The sequence below is a fragment of the Podarcis vaucheri genome (assembly GCF_965113315.1).
Source record: "Podarcis vaucheri genome assembly, chromosome: 12".
Taxonomy (NCBI): domain Eukaryota; kingdom Metazoa; phylum Chordata; class Lepidosauria; order Squamata; family Lacertidae; genus Podarcis; species Podarcis vaucheri.
In genome coordinates, this window is record NC_138750.1 from 19,414,401 (window position 1) to 19,429,086 (window position 14,686).

The window sequence follows — 14,686 nt, forward strand, 5'->3', positions numbered from 1 at the left end:
ACCTGCGTATTCATGGGAAATCATTAACCGCGGTTTACTGTGACATGCAAAGAGGGCCAGCCAACATAACTTTTCTCATATACAAAGCAGCCTTGTAAATGTTGCAACGCAAAGCATTTCCATTCACATGATTGGCTGAAAATTAATACTTAAAGAAATAAAAGAATAGCACCAAGAAAGGGCACTTTGGAAATGTTTTCAGCCAACCAGCAACTTCCCTTTCAGATAACAGCAACGTTAAATTGCATAACTTACTTATAAACAATGTTCTGTACAGACTGGGATGCCAGTACTATTTTACGATGATATCCTTGACCTACAATGGACTGTACAATGCCCTTTTTGCTTGGAAGTCCTTTTGTTTCTTGTTCTGAACTCTAGGGAACAAACATTTAAGGCATCAAGAGGAATATTTATTAGATAAAGGCTGGCATTTTCTCTAGCTGCTGCTATTCAGTATTATGTTCCTTCTTTCCATAGCATCTTTATACTCTGCATTATATTCCCATTTTTCTAGGCACAGTCGCAATGTCAATTATACTTATTACAAGCCAGTTTACATGCAGACTACACCCACAAAAAAGATTGCCAATACCAAGGTCAGACCTCAACTCAGGAATTCATTGCAGGAATCTACGCTGGCATTAAAAGCAATCAGTTCCAACCCAATTTAACATGGTCCCAGGAAGAGCAAACAATGTCCTTTGCTGCCTGGAAATCTAAGTCTCTTTTTAAAGAAAAAGATAAAAGCCCATAAAACTCTTTGTTTGCACTTGCACCACCAGCCTGATTCAACTCAAGGTGTTAAGTTGTATTCCTATATCGCCATCATTCTACCAGGCTCTTTTGAGCATGCTGAATGGTTTCCATTGCGTTATTAGAAAACATTTGTTTTTAACGGGTCTGAAACACTATATTAACTTAAGTGGAAATATGATATACACCAGCTAGCCACTTTTAGTTTCAACATATTTTTGGGGTCCCACCTTAATCAGGGTCCATCAGTTTTGATCTCCACCTTCCCCATGAGCCGGCCATGGGAGGGAGCCTGTGATTTGTTTTAGTTCTATGCTTGCTGAATGAAAGCAGGCAGCCAACAGAAACCAGAGCAGAGAAAACAACAGCACACCACTATTACGCTCACAAGCTTTCAGCTGGAGGATATGGCAAGGGCACTCCTGTTTCTCCCTAACCTCGTGATACATTTCAAAGATGAAGCATGAACAACACTTCATCTCTCAAAACCAAAAGTGTTAAGAACGGGGGGGGGGGGTGTTAATTATTATTTGCTACTGTATGGTGGTAGATGTGAACCAATTTAGGTCAGGCTGCAACTTTCAGAAAGCCAACTCTGCAGACACAGAATCTAAACCTGAATAATACAAAGATTATTCCAGGATTGATTGCTAGCTTACCGACCAAATTCAACCACTCTGATTTAAACACCCACCTAATTAGGCATTAACACCAACATCCTTTTCCGGCATCATGTTAAACTACGTTTCAGTGTTGTGAGCGCAAGCTGGCTCGTGAGCTTTCCACTTCCCTCTCTTCCACCACTGCTGCAATATTAAATGCTTACACTTCTGCATTTAAACTAAGTTTTGGAAACTCAAACTAGGTTAAAATATGGTTTGTTCAAACATACCAAACCTTAGCCCATGATCCTTGCATGTTAGCAAACCATCATTCCCATAGTTTGGATGTAAAGAGTAACTCTGGTCAGCTTAAAAGTAGATGCTTATAATCTCTTCATGGGGAAGAGAGAACCATGTGATACTAAACTCTGCTGCTGCTCATGAATGTAATGGTAAGCAGTTGTCCAGAATTATGTCCAAACCAAGCCTAGCACACCATACAACACAACACAACACAACACAACACAACACAACACAACACAACACAACACAACACAGAAGCTGTTTCTAAAACCAGAAAACTGAAATATGCAGATGATGCAAATCAACCAAGGAGGCTCACAAGAAACAAAACAGAAGTACAGTTGTTTTCCTATAATAAAAAACGGCTCCTTTCAACAATCTGAAGAAAATGGCGATAACTCTCTTTAATAGTTTCCCAGAGTATTTAATGGCCTGGCTCCTCACTAGGATTTTCAAGTTGTTTCACAAAGATATTGAAGCAGCTGACAATACTGTGAACGTAACAAAGGACTGCAGGGTTAAAAAAACATTAAACTCCCAGAACTGCATTTTTGTATGTATGTGCTATTAAACTATTTCTGATTAGGAAAAAAATAATCTGTGGGGTTCATCTTACTCCTTTATTGGCAGCTATACAGCATTCGGCTATCCTTAGCCAGAGACGAGGGTTCGAATGATAAACTTGGACAGCTTCTATCAGGCATTCAAAAGCAGCTAGCGGTCTCCCAATGTGCAAGAGCTGAATGCCGCAGTTATACAGCAACTCATAACGCTTGTTAGTCAACAAGGTGCACATTGGTCGTCCTGAGAACTTTTTACCTGTGAAAAAGAATCAGATAACATTAAGTGCAAAAAGGACACTGCTGGAAAAGGAATAGGTTAAATTAACCTGTATCCAAAGACAAGTCACACTGGAGCTAACCAAAACTAGAATATAATCACTGCTTTACCACGGCCACTAACCTCTTCATGACATAGATAATCATATTTTAACGAGTGACTTGGACGCACAAATTACTTCGTAGTGAAAGTAGGGATCTGAATCCTGTCACTTAAGACCAAGTCAAATTCTCCCCCCTCCCCCCAAAAACCCTCGTTTTTATTTGAGTTAAGGCTGCAGTAATGTGGTCAATTCTTCATGCCATGACAATTTTCCAATTCAAGGAACCCAATATATCTTGTGCACTCCATACATACTAGCTTTGCATCTCTCAGTTATTTGCTTATGGTAAGCAGGGCTGCTGGAGGTAGAACTTTAGACAAGGGCTCAAAACGTTAGAGAGCAGCTTGCATGTGCAACAGTAGCATGACCACCAGAGATATGAGAGAGGTGAGGCCAATGAATGCGCTCTCTCCACTTTCCTTCTCATGAAGTTCTTGTAAGGAGTCTATCTGGTACTTAAAATACATATAAAGTCTGGCTACCTCCTTTATAAATTTAGGTGATGCACTAAGTTGATTACTATTTAAACATTTGGAAGAACTGAGGCTCTACTTTTTGCATTGTGTGGTCTAGCTGGAAAAATAGGTTGGAAAATACAACTCTACATATTAAGAAGTCACATATTAAGTAGTTTTTCTATACTGATGTATTTCAATTGTGGGAGGGAGCCATTTCATGCTTATATTATAGGTCCATAAAAATACAATTTGCTATCGCTGCAGCATGTTTTATTACTAGTCTACCTTACCTGTGTCGGAGCCACCTGTTCCAAGCTGTGCACAGGCATTGTCATTCTCCTGCAAGGCCTTTTTGAAATAGAAAATTCCCAAGTTGTGTTTCCCCATAGCAAAATGGATGCACCCAAGGTTATTCCAGAACATGCACCGTAAGCATTCACCTAAGAAAAATAAATAAATAAATGAAATTCTGGATTTTGATTTCTTTTTAAAGGCCCACAGGGACTGCCCTGCTCGTTTTGCTCGCCAATGCCCTCATTTCCTCACAGCTCCTTTGTATCCTTCCATTCCTGCTTTATTGAAACCTCTGTTGTTCAAAAATGCCATTTTAAAACCCGCATTCTCTTTTGCTCCCCTCCTATTAGTTCATGCAAATTTTCCAATGGGGGCTGTGTGATGACAGCCTTACATTTTTATGTATATAGGAAGAAATCTACTAGAGATACTCCTGTCCACACAAGCATTTTACACCAATTCAAGGAAAGGGAATTAAAATGTGAAATGAAGCCCTGTTTTTGCAAACATAATAAGTTTAAGGTACCTGTTTTCATAAATCCCGGATGTTCTGCGATGTTTGAGCTGTTCAGCAGCTTTACTGCTTTCCGATAATTGCCTCTTAAATACTCAAAATTGCTTTTCAGAAAGAGAGAAGGAGCAGACTGTAAAGAGAACAATATCCATGGTTACTCGTACTTTGAAGGAGAAATTTAGTGTGGTTGGATACTCCAGTTATCTACATGAGAGAAACAGCAGGCTCAGAAGTGACTGCACATCCATCAGCCAGAAAGCCATCATTTACCAGTCCAAGCAGGGGGGTCATAAAATTGAGAGGCTGCTTAAGAAAAATAGCTACAAAAGAGAAACTTACTCCAAAGGCATTCAGAAGTGCAGGGAAGTGAAGCTGGAAGCAAGAGCAGCCAGTGGGGAGAGACAGCGGCAAGGTCATGTCCCCCAAGCAGCACCACTATGGGTGCAAGGCAGGGAGGCGGAAAGGGAAGGGGGACCGGCTGAGCCAATCAGGTGTTCTCATTGGTTTACTCATACCACCCAACCTTGTTGTTGCTCTGCCCTGCTAAGCAGCAGTGACAATGCCACCAGGAGACCAGTACTGTATTGGTGCCCCGCCCCCCTTTTGGCTGGTAGTAATGGAAGAACTGGGAGGGAAGTATTGGGGGCACTGACCTCTTTGAAGAAATGTGATGGGGGGGGGACTTTTAGAACTCTTATTCTGCTGCTAAAACCCAACCGAGTAGAAGTTCAAATGTTTAAATGAAACATTAGAATCCACAAAATCAATCATCACCTAGAAAGCTATCTTAAACTGCCAAGTCCTATCGCAGACGTATAAACTAGATGAATATTTCTATCATTAACAATCTAGAATCAGGTTGGGACTCAAGAAGTCCCAACTATGTCCATTTTTCTCAAATCCTAAAAGAGAAGCTTTATTTTCAATTTCTCCCTTCCACAGTACAATCTGTCCATCAAATGCTATGATGAATGATTTCTTTAAAAATACAAACATGTGACTTAAACCAACAGTTATGGTTACTTACATTTCCAGCGGTGTTCATAACGGACTTTATCTCCCTCTTGCATGCTTTCAGAGACTTCATCTGAATATAGGCTCGCACCTTATACTGTTAATGAATAAGCGATCTCATGAAACTGAAATAAAACTACGACAGCTACTCAAAAATTAATTATTGTATTTGGGGAACAATATACAGTGACATGCCATGATTACACAATTTGCTGAATAAAGGTTAAAACATGTTTATGTTCAAAATCGAATATTTGAAGATAATTTGAAGGCTTAACACAGTTGACGAATTGTGTACTAAATTAAATTGGTAATTAAAATAGCACACCAACATTGTTTAAGGGTCATCTGAAAATCCATACTACACTTTAGTATATTTCATTCATAAAGGATATACAAAGCAAAAGGTTAGAACTGTATTATATGCTTGCAAAATAGGGGTAACAATTTGAAATATTGAAACTAAAGACTAATTCACACATCTAGGTGGCTGCCTATTTTGTCCATGTAATAATACCTTCTGGGTACATAATTATGCAGAGAAACTTGCTGTGAACTGACCCGCAAATGGATATTGATAACAAAGGACAGCAACTATTTCCACGATCAGAGTGACTAGATTGAGCACAATGCTTGCCAGAAGAAAATAGTTGCTGTGAGCTGTATCTAACACAGGCCAGTACACAACAAAGCTACTCTTACAGTTATATACACTGGAATGACTGTGCAATCGAAATATATATTTCTATATTTAGTCTTACCTGATGTATTTTAGACTTAGCAGCTTCTGTCAGGGTTCCACTTTCAGCTTTGTGATTGGAAGCTTCTTTGCTAGTGTTATTACCTGTCTGGTCACAAATTGAGAGATGAAACAATTGTCAGATTTTAAAGCAGATGATTGTGGGTGTTACATGACGCATACTTCATAATTCCTGAAGCATCTCATGAAGGAGTAGCCCTCCAACCCTAATCAACCTAATGAAGCCATTGCCACAAAAACAGTCACAGAGAAAAGCACATGAGATGGCAGGTGTGACTCTCAAAAGCAACACCTGTGTGAAAATAAAATAAAACATAACCCCAATTGTTAAGAGGCCACCAGAAAGCAGTTTGGCTAAAATAAAGGATTCCTATGCTGTTAAAAGTAACTTTATTTATTAATGTGAACAGTACTAAATCCGAACTATATTAAATTCCACCATCGTTTCAAAAGGCCAATTAATGTTTAGCTTGACAAGCATTCTTAAATTACTACATTTCCTCTATATTCTCCTAGACCTACCTCATTTTTCCCATTTTTGTTGTTGCCACCTTGTAAAATCATTTTTTCCAATACAGCAAGCAGATGCAAGGCTTTTTCAGCTTGGCAAGTCAGCAGGTATAAGTCTACAAGCAGGAAGCACACTGCCTGGGCAAATCTCTCCTCTAGAAGACAAAATAACAAACATTTAGTCCTTTCCTCAATAGTGTTTGCTAAAACTAGTTCAAGAGGATACTAAACTTCTGTCCCAAATGCAGGTGATTTTCACACTTACATTAAGGATTACTTATGAAAACCAACCACCACAATACTTTTCTGGTTTAAATACTGACTTTGTTAATGCTTTCAGTTTAAAGCTAGTCATACAAGTGCACATAATTAGACAACAGCTTCTGCAAACTTCTGAAGTTGTGCATATGAAGAGGTATCTGAACACAGGCAGCTACATATTTGCTCCTGTGATTATACTATTGTTATATGCATAAGAGAAAAATATGTTCAATTGGTTTTGAACTATTTTCTTGACTAGATATGTAATTTTAAATATAATGAATACAAATTAGCTTTATCAAGCAAAAGTTGCATGAAATCTGAGGTAGGAGAGACTAGGAACAGGAGCCTTTTACCTTTGTCAACTTACCAAAAGGTTCTATGAATTGATAAAGCTTCTCTCCAACTATTATTGCTTCAGTATACTGTCGAAGATGGTACAAAATAACAGCTTGATTGTAGTAAAGCATGCTGTTTTCAACATCATCTAATCCATCCATTTCCTCAACAGCTGAATGAACCTGGGGGATAAAAACACAGCCCCCTTTTTTTAACCCACTCCTTCATTTATGACCAAATAAAAAAAAGCAATGTTAAATCAGTATGTGCTACAGACTGGTCTATGTGAAAATGTAACTTGCTATTGCCATTTCCCAAAGCATCCCAGAGTGTACCAAATACAAGAAGACAGTTTACTTACAAACAGAAATAAGAACAGAAAGAACTTCCTGCAGTATCTACTTTGGTCTTCAAGATTCCATTGCCTTTTGGAAATGACTTTTTGCAGGATTATGGAGGGAGGAGAAATATTTGTGCAAATCACAAGGAACCCTTTACAAAAAAGAGGGCAGAAACAACAAACAAGCAAGCAATACCTGGTTTTTCAACTGATTAAGTGTTTGTTTCAAGTTGTCAGTTGTCGTCTGATTACTTTTACAGAACTCTGCTACTGCCATGTTCAAAACTATTTTGTAATCATCCTTGTTAATTTCTTGCAAGCAGCTAAGGTGTTGTAGACAAGCTTCATAGTTGCCAGCCTGCAAGGATCACAGTTGAAAAGGCAATGTTTTTAAAAAATTTAAAAACACATTTTAAAAATCAAAACCCAACTTAGAATTCCAAAACACTGCTTCCAATTGACAGAGGAGCACAGGCAGATGTCACATTTTCCAATCTGGAACAAGTCATGTGTGCAATCCCTTCGCCCTTCTCCTTTTCCTACCTCGGTGGGAAATATTTGCCTGAACTATGGAGAAACCAAAATATTAAAAGGATTGCTAGTGTGGAAAGATCTATCCAATTGCATTTCCGCTGCAAAAACATCAGACTAAAGGCTGGAGGTATTCTATTACCTTTTGGGATGTCTGAATTTATTCTTTACAAGAAGCAGTGCCTATGATGTGAAATAAGCTGCTCTTCAAAATCATACCAGCTCCACATTTTGCTTGCTATGGGAAACGCTGTGCTTCCAAAAACTAGCTATCACACTACATGTGTATGACATACATATTTGCTCTCTCAAGAATTGCCTTACCATGAATGCTTGCAGAGCACTGTTTGAGAGCTCCTTCTCTTGATCAGTAATCCCAGATGATGTGCCTGCTGCTTCATGTTTTTCTGCTCCCTGATCTGCAACACAAGTGTTTCAAACAACAGCTAACTCCAAGCATAGTTTCAAACCATTCTAAGAAAAGCTTAAATCATATCGTGTTCTTCTTGCTTGTGCTCCAAGCATATTTTTTCTGAGAGAATACTGAATTCTGTAATTTTGAATCCTTGCTTTTAAAGGTTCAGGTATATGTCATTAAGAACAGCAGGTTGAAATAAATAAGTCAATGAGAAACTTCAGTATTTGGGTAAATAGTGCGGCTTGCTTGGGACCTTACAGAAGGGTTTGGTGGAATGTAGATCAGATTTGCTGGGAGATGTCTGGGTGATTTGCAGTTAAGCTGGGAAGTATATCGAACTCCCAACACATCAACAGCCGAAACAACTAAAAAGCTATTTGCAATAGACAGCTAAAAATGAAAACTTAGAAATACACTCTTGGTTTTCCCTAAGTGAAAGCACTTGTCAGCTTGGTTCTTGTAGGGATCACAAATTTCTGGAGTAAGCATGTGCAAAGATCTAGTTACAGGTAGGTAGCCGTGTTGGTCTGCTGTAGTCAAAAAATAAAAAAATTCCTTCCAGTACCACTTTAGAGACCAACTAGGTTTGTTATTGTATTCTGAAGAAGTGTGCATGCACACAAAAACTCATACCAATAACAAACTTAGTTGGTCTCTAAGGTGCTACTGGAAGGAATTTTTTTATTTTGTTTCGACCTGTGCAAAGAGGCACCATGCTCCTTAATTCCTAGCACACATGCATACACCTGAGCCTGTATTTTGCAAATGACTCAAGTTTGTGGACCTCAAAGTTCTAATAAAAAGTGAAGTCTGACATTTCTTCCCTTACAAAGTCCACAAGAAAATCCAAGTTCATCTTTAAAGTGTTTTTGCCCAGTTTAGGCTGAACTCTGATGGAAAAGGCCATTCTGGCTTCTATTACATATTCATTGGTTAGAACCAGATTAGATTACTTCAATGTGTTCTATATGGGGCTGCCTTTGAAGTGTTCTGACACTTCCAAATGATGGAAAGCATATTAGCAATTTTATTTTATTTTTGTATACTGATATTATACCAGCTTCATTAGCTTCAAATACAAAACCGTGGTTTTGGCCTTTACAGTCCTAAAAGTTTTAGGACGTGAATAGCTAAGGGACTGCCTCCTCCCAGATCCTATTTGAGACCTACTTGCATACTTCAGCTGAGGCTCTGCTCTGTGTCACCACATTGCATATCAAACAGTGGTGTAACAGTGGTTCTATCCAGGCTTTAAGAAAACTTGGCTAGATTCCTCCTATGCCAGCCTGTAGGTGCCAGATCAATATGTTATTGTTTTGAAAGTTGTTTGAACTGTGTGATCACTGAGATCTCTTCCCTCTATTATAGATCATTGAAACAGCTGCTTCTGTATACTGGTCAGTCCCATTCCATCTGCAGCTCTATCTCTTTCACCTGCAGGAAAAAAGCTGGAATCCCAAGCCTCTTCTTACTATATTGTACCTTTCCGTGGATCTTTTGGTGATGAAACCTGGGGTATAAATAAAATACAGTATTTGATTGCCCATGCTGCTGATGCCATTTCACTGGTTTTGTTGCCATTGCACTGGTTTCCCAGAGGCTGTTTTGTTATTAGTGTTTTTTTAAAAAAAATAATGTTTGTTTTATTATGGCACAATGGCACCCGCCAGAATACCTATTGCATCTTGTCACTACGTCAACTGAGTCCTCAAATTGGGTCTAGGGACTGACCTCACTGCACTGTCAGAGGATTCTCAGGCACATTTATCAGTTCAGATAGAGAGGTGGCTAGCCACCAGAGAAACAGCATTGGAGCCCAGGCTAATTCATTGTGTCCCTTACATTATGCCCCCCCCCCAAGGTATAAGAGTGCTGCACTGCACAGAGGATGTACAGGGAGACTCCCAGGTCATGTTTTGATTTGATTGAATGCCCGCATGCAGCTTTTCCAGCAACACTGAGCTCAAAGCAGCTCATGATAATAATTAAAAACGAGTAAACAAGATTTTTACCGATACAATATATACAAAACACAAGAGCGTATGAAGCGAAAAACAAACCACAATTCGATACGCAATGCAGTTCAAAACAAACATGTTTTATACACGCACACACACATATATATGTATCAGAAATAGCTGACGACCACCAGCTGACACAACTTCTCTGGGAAGAGGCAGCAGCGTAGCCCCCGGCAGCAGGTTCTTTCAGAGTATGGGCCTGAGAAGCCCTATTAGTTGCCCCCTGAACATCCACAGTGGAAGAAAAGCAGAATATAAATGCAATCAAGCACACCTGCCACCACCCTCTCACAAGGAGCTCTTTCATTTATTTCTGTTTTATTTACTTCGTTTACATACCACCTTTACCCTCCAAGGACCTCAAGGTGGTGGTGCGTGTGGTGCCCCTCCTCTCCATTTCATCCTCTCAGCACCCCTGTGAGGGAGGCTAGGCCTTCAACCTCACCCCAGAGAGCTTTGTGGCCAAGTGAGGCATTTGTCCCCCCAAGGCTGTAGTCCAACACTCTAACCATTAGGCCACACAGCAGGGACCCTCTGTAACAGTACAGAACCACAGAGGGTCGCCTAGTCCAACCCCCCCCCCCAAATGCAGGAACCTCAGCTGTCAGGTTGGGCCCCCTCATGTTTTAGTTGTTGTTTACTCCCCTTGTGGGCTGGGGAAGAGGAGGCGGGATATAAGCCGCTACTTGAGCCTCTTCCCTAGGCGGCAGCGACCACTAGGCGAAGCTGCCCCTCGCATCCCCCGCTCCTGAGAAGGCGACGCCTCACCCCGCCCGCCGGCCCTACATTCCAAAACCGCGCGGAGGTACACACGGCGCCCCTCCCGCCCCATCCAATGAGGGAAGAGGAACCGCGGCTGAAAGGAGGATCATTCCGCCACGACCACCCAAAGGAGGTTATTCTCCCTTCCCCCCCCTCCGCCTGAGGAAGAACAAGTAGCCCCGCAAACAGCCGAGGCAGCCCCGAAGAGGCAGCCCGCGCCTGCTTTGTCCTCACCTCCGCCTTTGTCCGCTGCCATGGATGCTGCTCAAGACTCGCGCGCGGCTTATTAAAAGGCGGGGAAGGAAAAAAGACGCCGTGTCTGTCTCTCTTTTCTCTCTCTCCACCCCCGCAGTCTCAGGTGGACTCGACCGCCTCCTGCGACAGCACCGCCGGGCTAGAAGAAGAGGAGCGGAGGAAAGGGGGGGGCGAGTCTATTTTATACTCCCCACCTCAGGTTCCGCCGAGCAGCGCTCGCTCTCTTCCTCTCTCCGCTTCCGGGTGAGGCGGGAGGGCCTTTCTAGGCCGGTGGCGTCTTCTCGTATGCCGCGGCTTGGTGGCGCACGCACGCACGCCTGCGACGTCTCCTAGACTAGAGGGCAGGAGCGTAAGAGGGTGGGGCCACGGGGAGGGAGGAGGAGGGGCGGTGACTCATCTGGTTGCGGGCGCGCAAGAGTCAATATGGCGGCCGTGTCTAGGCAATTCGAGCCAGAATTTAGCCCTACTTCCTGCCTCTCTTTTGCTCTAAATCAGTGTTCCCCAACCTTGGGCCTCCAGCTGTTTTTGGACTACAATTCCCATCATCATTGACCACTGGTCTTGCTAGCGAGGGATGATGGGAGTTGTAGTCCAAAAACAGCTGGAGACCCAAGGTTGGGGAACACTGCATTACTCCATCAGTGGCGCAGTGGGTCACAACCAGGAGGTTGGTGGTGGTTCAAGTCCACCCCTGGACAGCTGTGGGCAGGATTCCTGCACGGCAAGGGGATGGACTAGATGACTCTTGAGGTCCCTCCCAATTCGATGGGACGCATTGGCAGGCCCGAGTTCCTGTGAAAAGCTCACTCTCTTCCCCTGTAACAATCACACAATCGTAGCCTGACTTCTTCACGCCTGGGCTAGGGTTGCCGCCCGTTAGGGACCCTCTCCAACTGCATGTGTTTGAAAGGGTATCTAAGCTCTGGATAGACAAATTTACAAATTTCATTTGTATGTGCACGTGCGTAGCAAAGTCCAGAGGGGCCATCCTGTTAGGCTGCAATAGATCCCTTATGGATTGCTTTGAAGTCACTTCAGAACCGGATTAAAAAAAAAAATCCACCAACTGCCCCGCCCTGCCCTGTATCTTGCCAGAATAATGGTGGCAAGTGAGAACCCTACCTGGGACAGAAGAGGACAAGTGAGACCAAGCACATCCGGTGAAGGCCAGTTATGCTGGGTTTTAGTAATCATAGCATCCTTTTCTAGTTCTGTTCTAGGACCTTTCCTGGTATCGATGCCAAGCTTACTGGTCGGTAGTCACCCGAGTCTCCTCCCCCCACCCTTTTGAAGATGGGGACATTGTGTCTGCCTCCAGTCTGCAGGGACCTCACCTGTTCTCCAAGAATTCTCAAAGATTATAGACATAGGCTCTGAGATTACATCCGCAAGCTCCTTTAGTATACCCTTGGGTGCAGCTCATCAGACCTTGGGAGATCTGAATTCATTTAAAGTAGTTAGCTGTTCCCTTACTACCTCTTTTCCTATCTTGGGCTGCAGCTCCCAATTGACACAATTTATTATGTTATCACCAGATTGGGCATTGCTTTCCTTTTGGGTGAAGAAAGAGGCAAAGTGGGTGTTGAGCAATTCTATCTAATAGCATTTCTTTATCTTCTCCAGGCAGAGGATTTGCTTTTTCTTCCTCTTGTTTTGATCATAGCCAAAGAGACATTTATTATTTTTAACCTCTCGTGCAAACCTGAGCTAATTCTGAGCTTTAGTCCACCTCACATTCACCCTGCAACTGTTGGCTACTCCTTTGTGATTTCCCCTTCCATTTCTTATACACATCCTTCTTACATCTCAGCTCATCTTTAAGCTCCTTATGCAGGCACACCAGTTTATTTAGATGCCTCCCACTATTAGTATTAGTCCTGACCCCAAACAGAGCATATAGCTTTTCAGGCAGGGTTGAGCCCCAGCACCAAGATGGTCTCAGTGTGTGTTGTCTGTATACTAAAACTGTGTACAGTGTAACTGCAAAAACAGCTGTACTTGTGGTTAAATCTGCATCTGAACTGACACTTCTAGGATACATTACCAGAGACCCCAAACTCAAAATCTTAACTGAAACGATTCAGTCGGTTTTTTGATACACAGTGCTTTATTCAGATAATATTATCTTCATGGCTTACAAAACCATGAATAAATTATTGAACTGCACATTTGCAACATTTTATTAAAGACTATTACCACTAGGTGGCATTGTGCTGCAGCTTAATGCACTGCAACAACCGTTTTTAATGTTAACATCGGTATGAATTTGAATGTTATTTGAATGTTAATGTTATCTGAACATTATTTGTAGCCAACGGCATTTATCTGCTTGTCTTAAAAGACATACATGGGTAGGTGCAAAAAAAAACAACCCAACCCCCTGTGTCCAATGGTGTCTATAAAATTTAACAGAATAACTGGTGTCTAGGCTGCTGCAGAGTTGAGATCCCACACCATGTGACTGCTGATAAATCCTGCATGTGTAGACACAGAATTCACTTCCAAGATAGAAACCATGCCGCCGAAACAAAAGTGGGAGCATAACATGTTTTGGCAATCCGACACTGGAAGTGTGTCAAAGGTCTTTTCATGAAGAACCACTTATAACAGGGTCCCAAGTAGCTCATCTTTCTTCCCACTCCCAGATGGATTATTATCAGTCATAGTCCATGTTTATGTAGGTGCACCCATGTGAAAAGTAATATATATTGGGGGGAGGGAATAAGTTCCACCAAACACAGTCTGTAATGGCAATGCTAGTTATTGGTTCCTAGCTCCATACTCAACAGACAGGTGCATAACCAGCATGGTGTTAAAGTGACTGTCACTCTTCAGCTTGCCACCTTATCCTTCCTCTCACTTTCTCAAAGCGCCTCTCCCATTTAACCATACATTTAATGCACATTTAACACACATGGCTTCCCCCAAATAATAATTGGAACCGTAATTTGTTAAAGGTGCTGGGAACTCTAACTTTGAAAGGAGTAAAGTATCATTCCCAGGATTCATAGAGAAGAGCCAAATGCTTTAAATGGATGGTGTGTGTGCATGTGAGCTGTGCCTCTGTTTTATATGTACTGTATATCCTGAAAATGTAAGATCTACTCCTCACATATTTATTCCAATACTTTTTTTGTCAAGGTGCATGCTTCGGACTGCGAAATAACTAACATATCATTTAAATTGTAACAACCAACGGGTAAATAAAAGCTTTTTAGTATTATAGCTGAACATAACACAGTGGTGCCTCGCAAGACGAAAAGAATCCGTTCTGTGATTCTCTTCGTCTAGCGGTTTTTTCGTCTTGCGAAGCAAGCCCATTGACGGATTAGCGCTATTAGCGGCTTTTAGCGGCTTATCGGATCAGCTGATCAGCGGCTTAGCGGCTTAGAAAAAGGGGGGGAGGAAAAAAACCCGCAGGAACTCGCAAGACATTTTCGTCTTGCGAAGCAAGCCCATAGGAGATTCGTTTTGCGAAGCACCTCCAAAACGGAAAACTCTTTCGTCTAGCGAGTTTTCCGTCTTGCGAGGCATTCGGCTTGCGGGGCACCACTGCATATCAAATATGCAGCTAACTGTACTTGTATTTTAACGGCTCATTCGTA

At 41.9% G+C, this 14,686-nt stretch overlaps 1 protein-coding gene across 6 annotated transcripts in view; it reads right to left on the minus strand.

The window, feature by feature from the left end:
* CNOT10 (CCR4-NOT transcription complex subunit 10) overlaps nucleotides 1–14,686 on the minus strand; it is a 38,544-nt gene that overhangs the window by 9,009 nt on the left and 14,849 nt on the right. For 2 of the 6 annotated variants that reach the window (XM_082193384.1, XM_082193383.1), the window contains exons 2-11: nucleotides 7,950–8,044; nucleotides 7,291–7,452; nucleotides 6,786–6,936; nucleotides 6,167–6,309; nucleotides 5,646–5,732; nucleotides 4,898–4,981; nucleotides 3,883–4,000; nucleotides 3,353–3,502; nucleotides 2,278–2,480; nucleotides 256–377 (exon numbers count right to left, since the gene is read on the minus strand). In XM_082193384.1, coding sequence (XP_082049510.1) covers nucleotides 256–377; nucleotides 2,278–2,480; nucleotides 3,353–3,502; nucleotides 3,883–4,000; nucleotides 4,898–4,981; nucleotides 5,646–5,732; nucleotides 6,167–6,309; nucleotides 6,786–6,936; nucleotides 7,291–7,452; nucleotides 7,950–8,044 — 1,315 coding nt within the window. Of the gene's footprint in view, nucleotides 1–255; nucleotides 378–2,277; nucleotides 2,481–3,352; nucleotides 3,503–3,882; nucleotides 4,001–4,897; nucleotides 4,982–5,645; nucleotides 5,733–6,166; nucleotides 6,310–6,785; nucleotides 6,937–7,290; nucleotides 7,453–7,949; nucleotides 8,045–9,525; nucleotides 10,055–10,403; nucleotides 10,808–10,832; nucleotides 10,912–11,060; nucleotides 11,270–14,686 lie in introns of those variants that run through there. The other 4 variants (XM_082193387.1, XM_082193385.1, XM_082193386.1 and 1 more) reach the window with 4 other exon arrangements.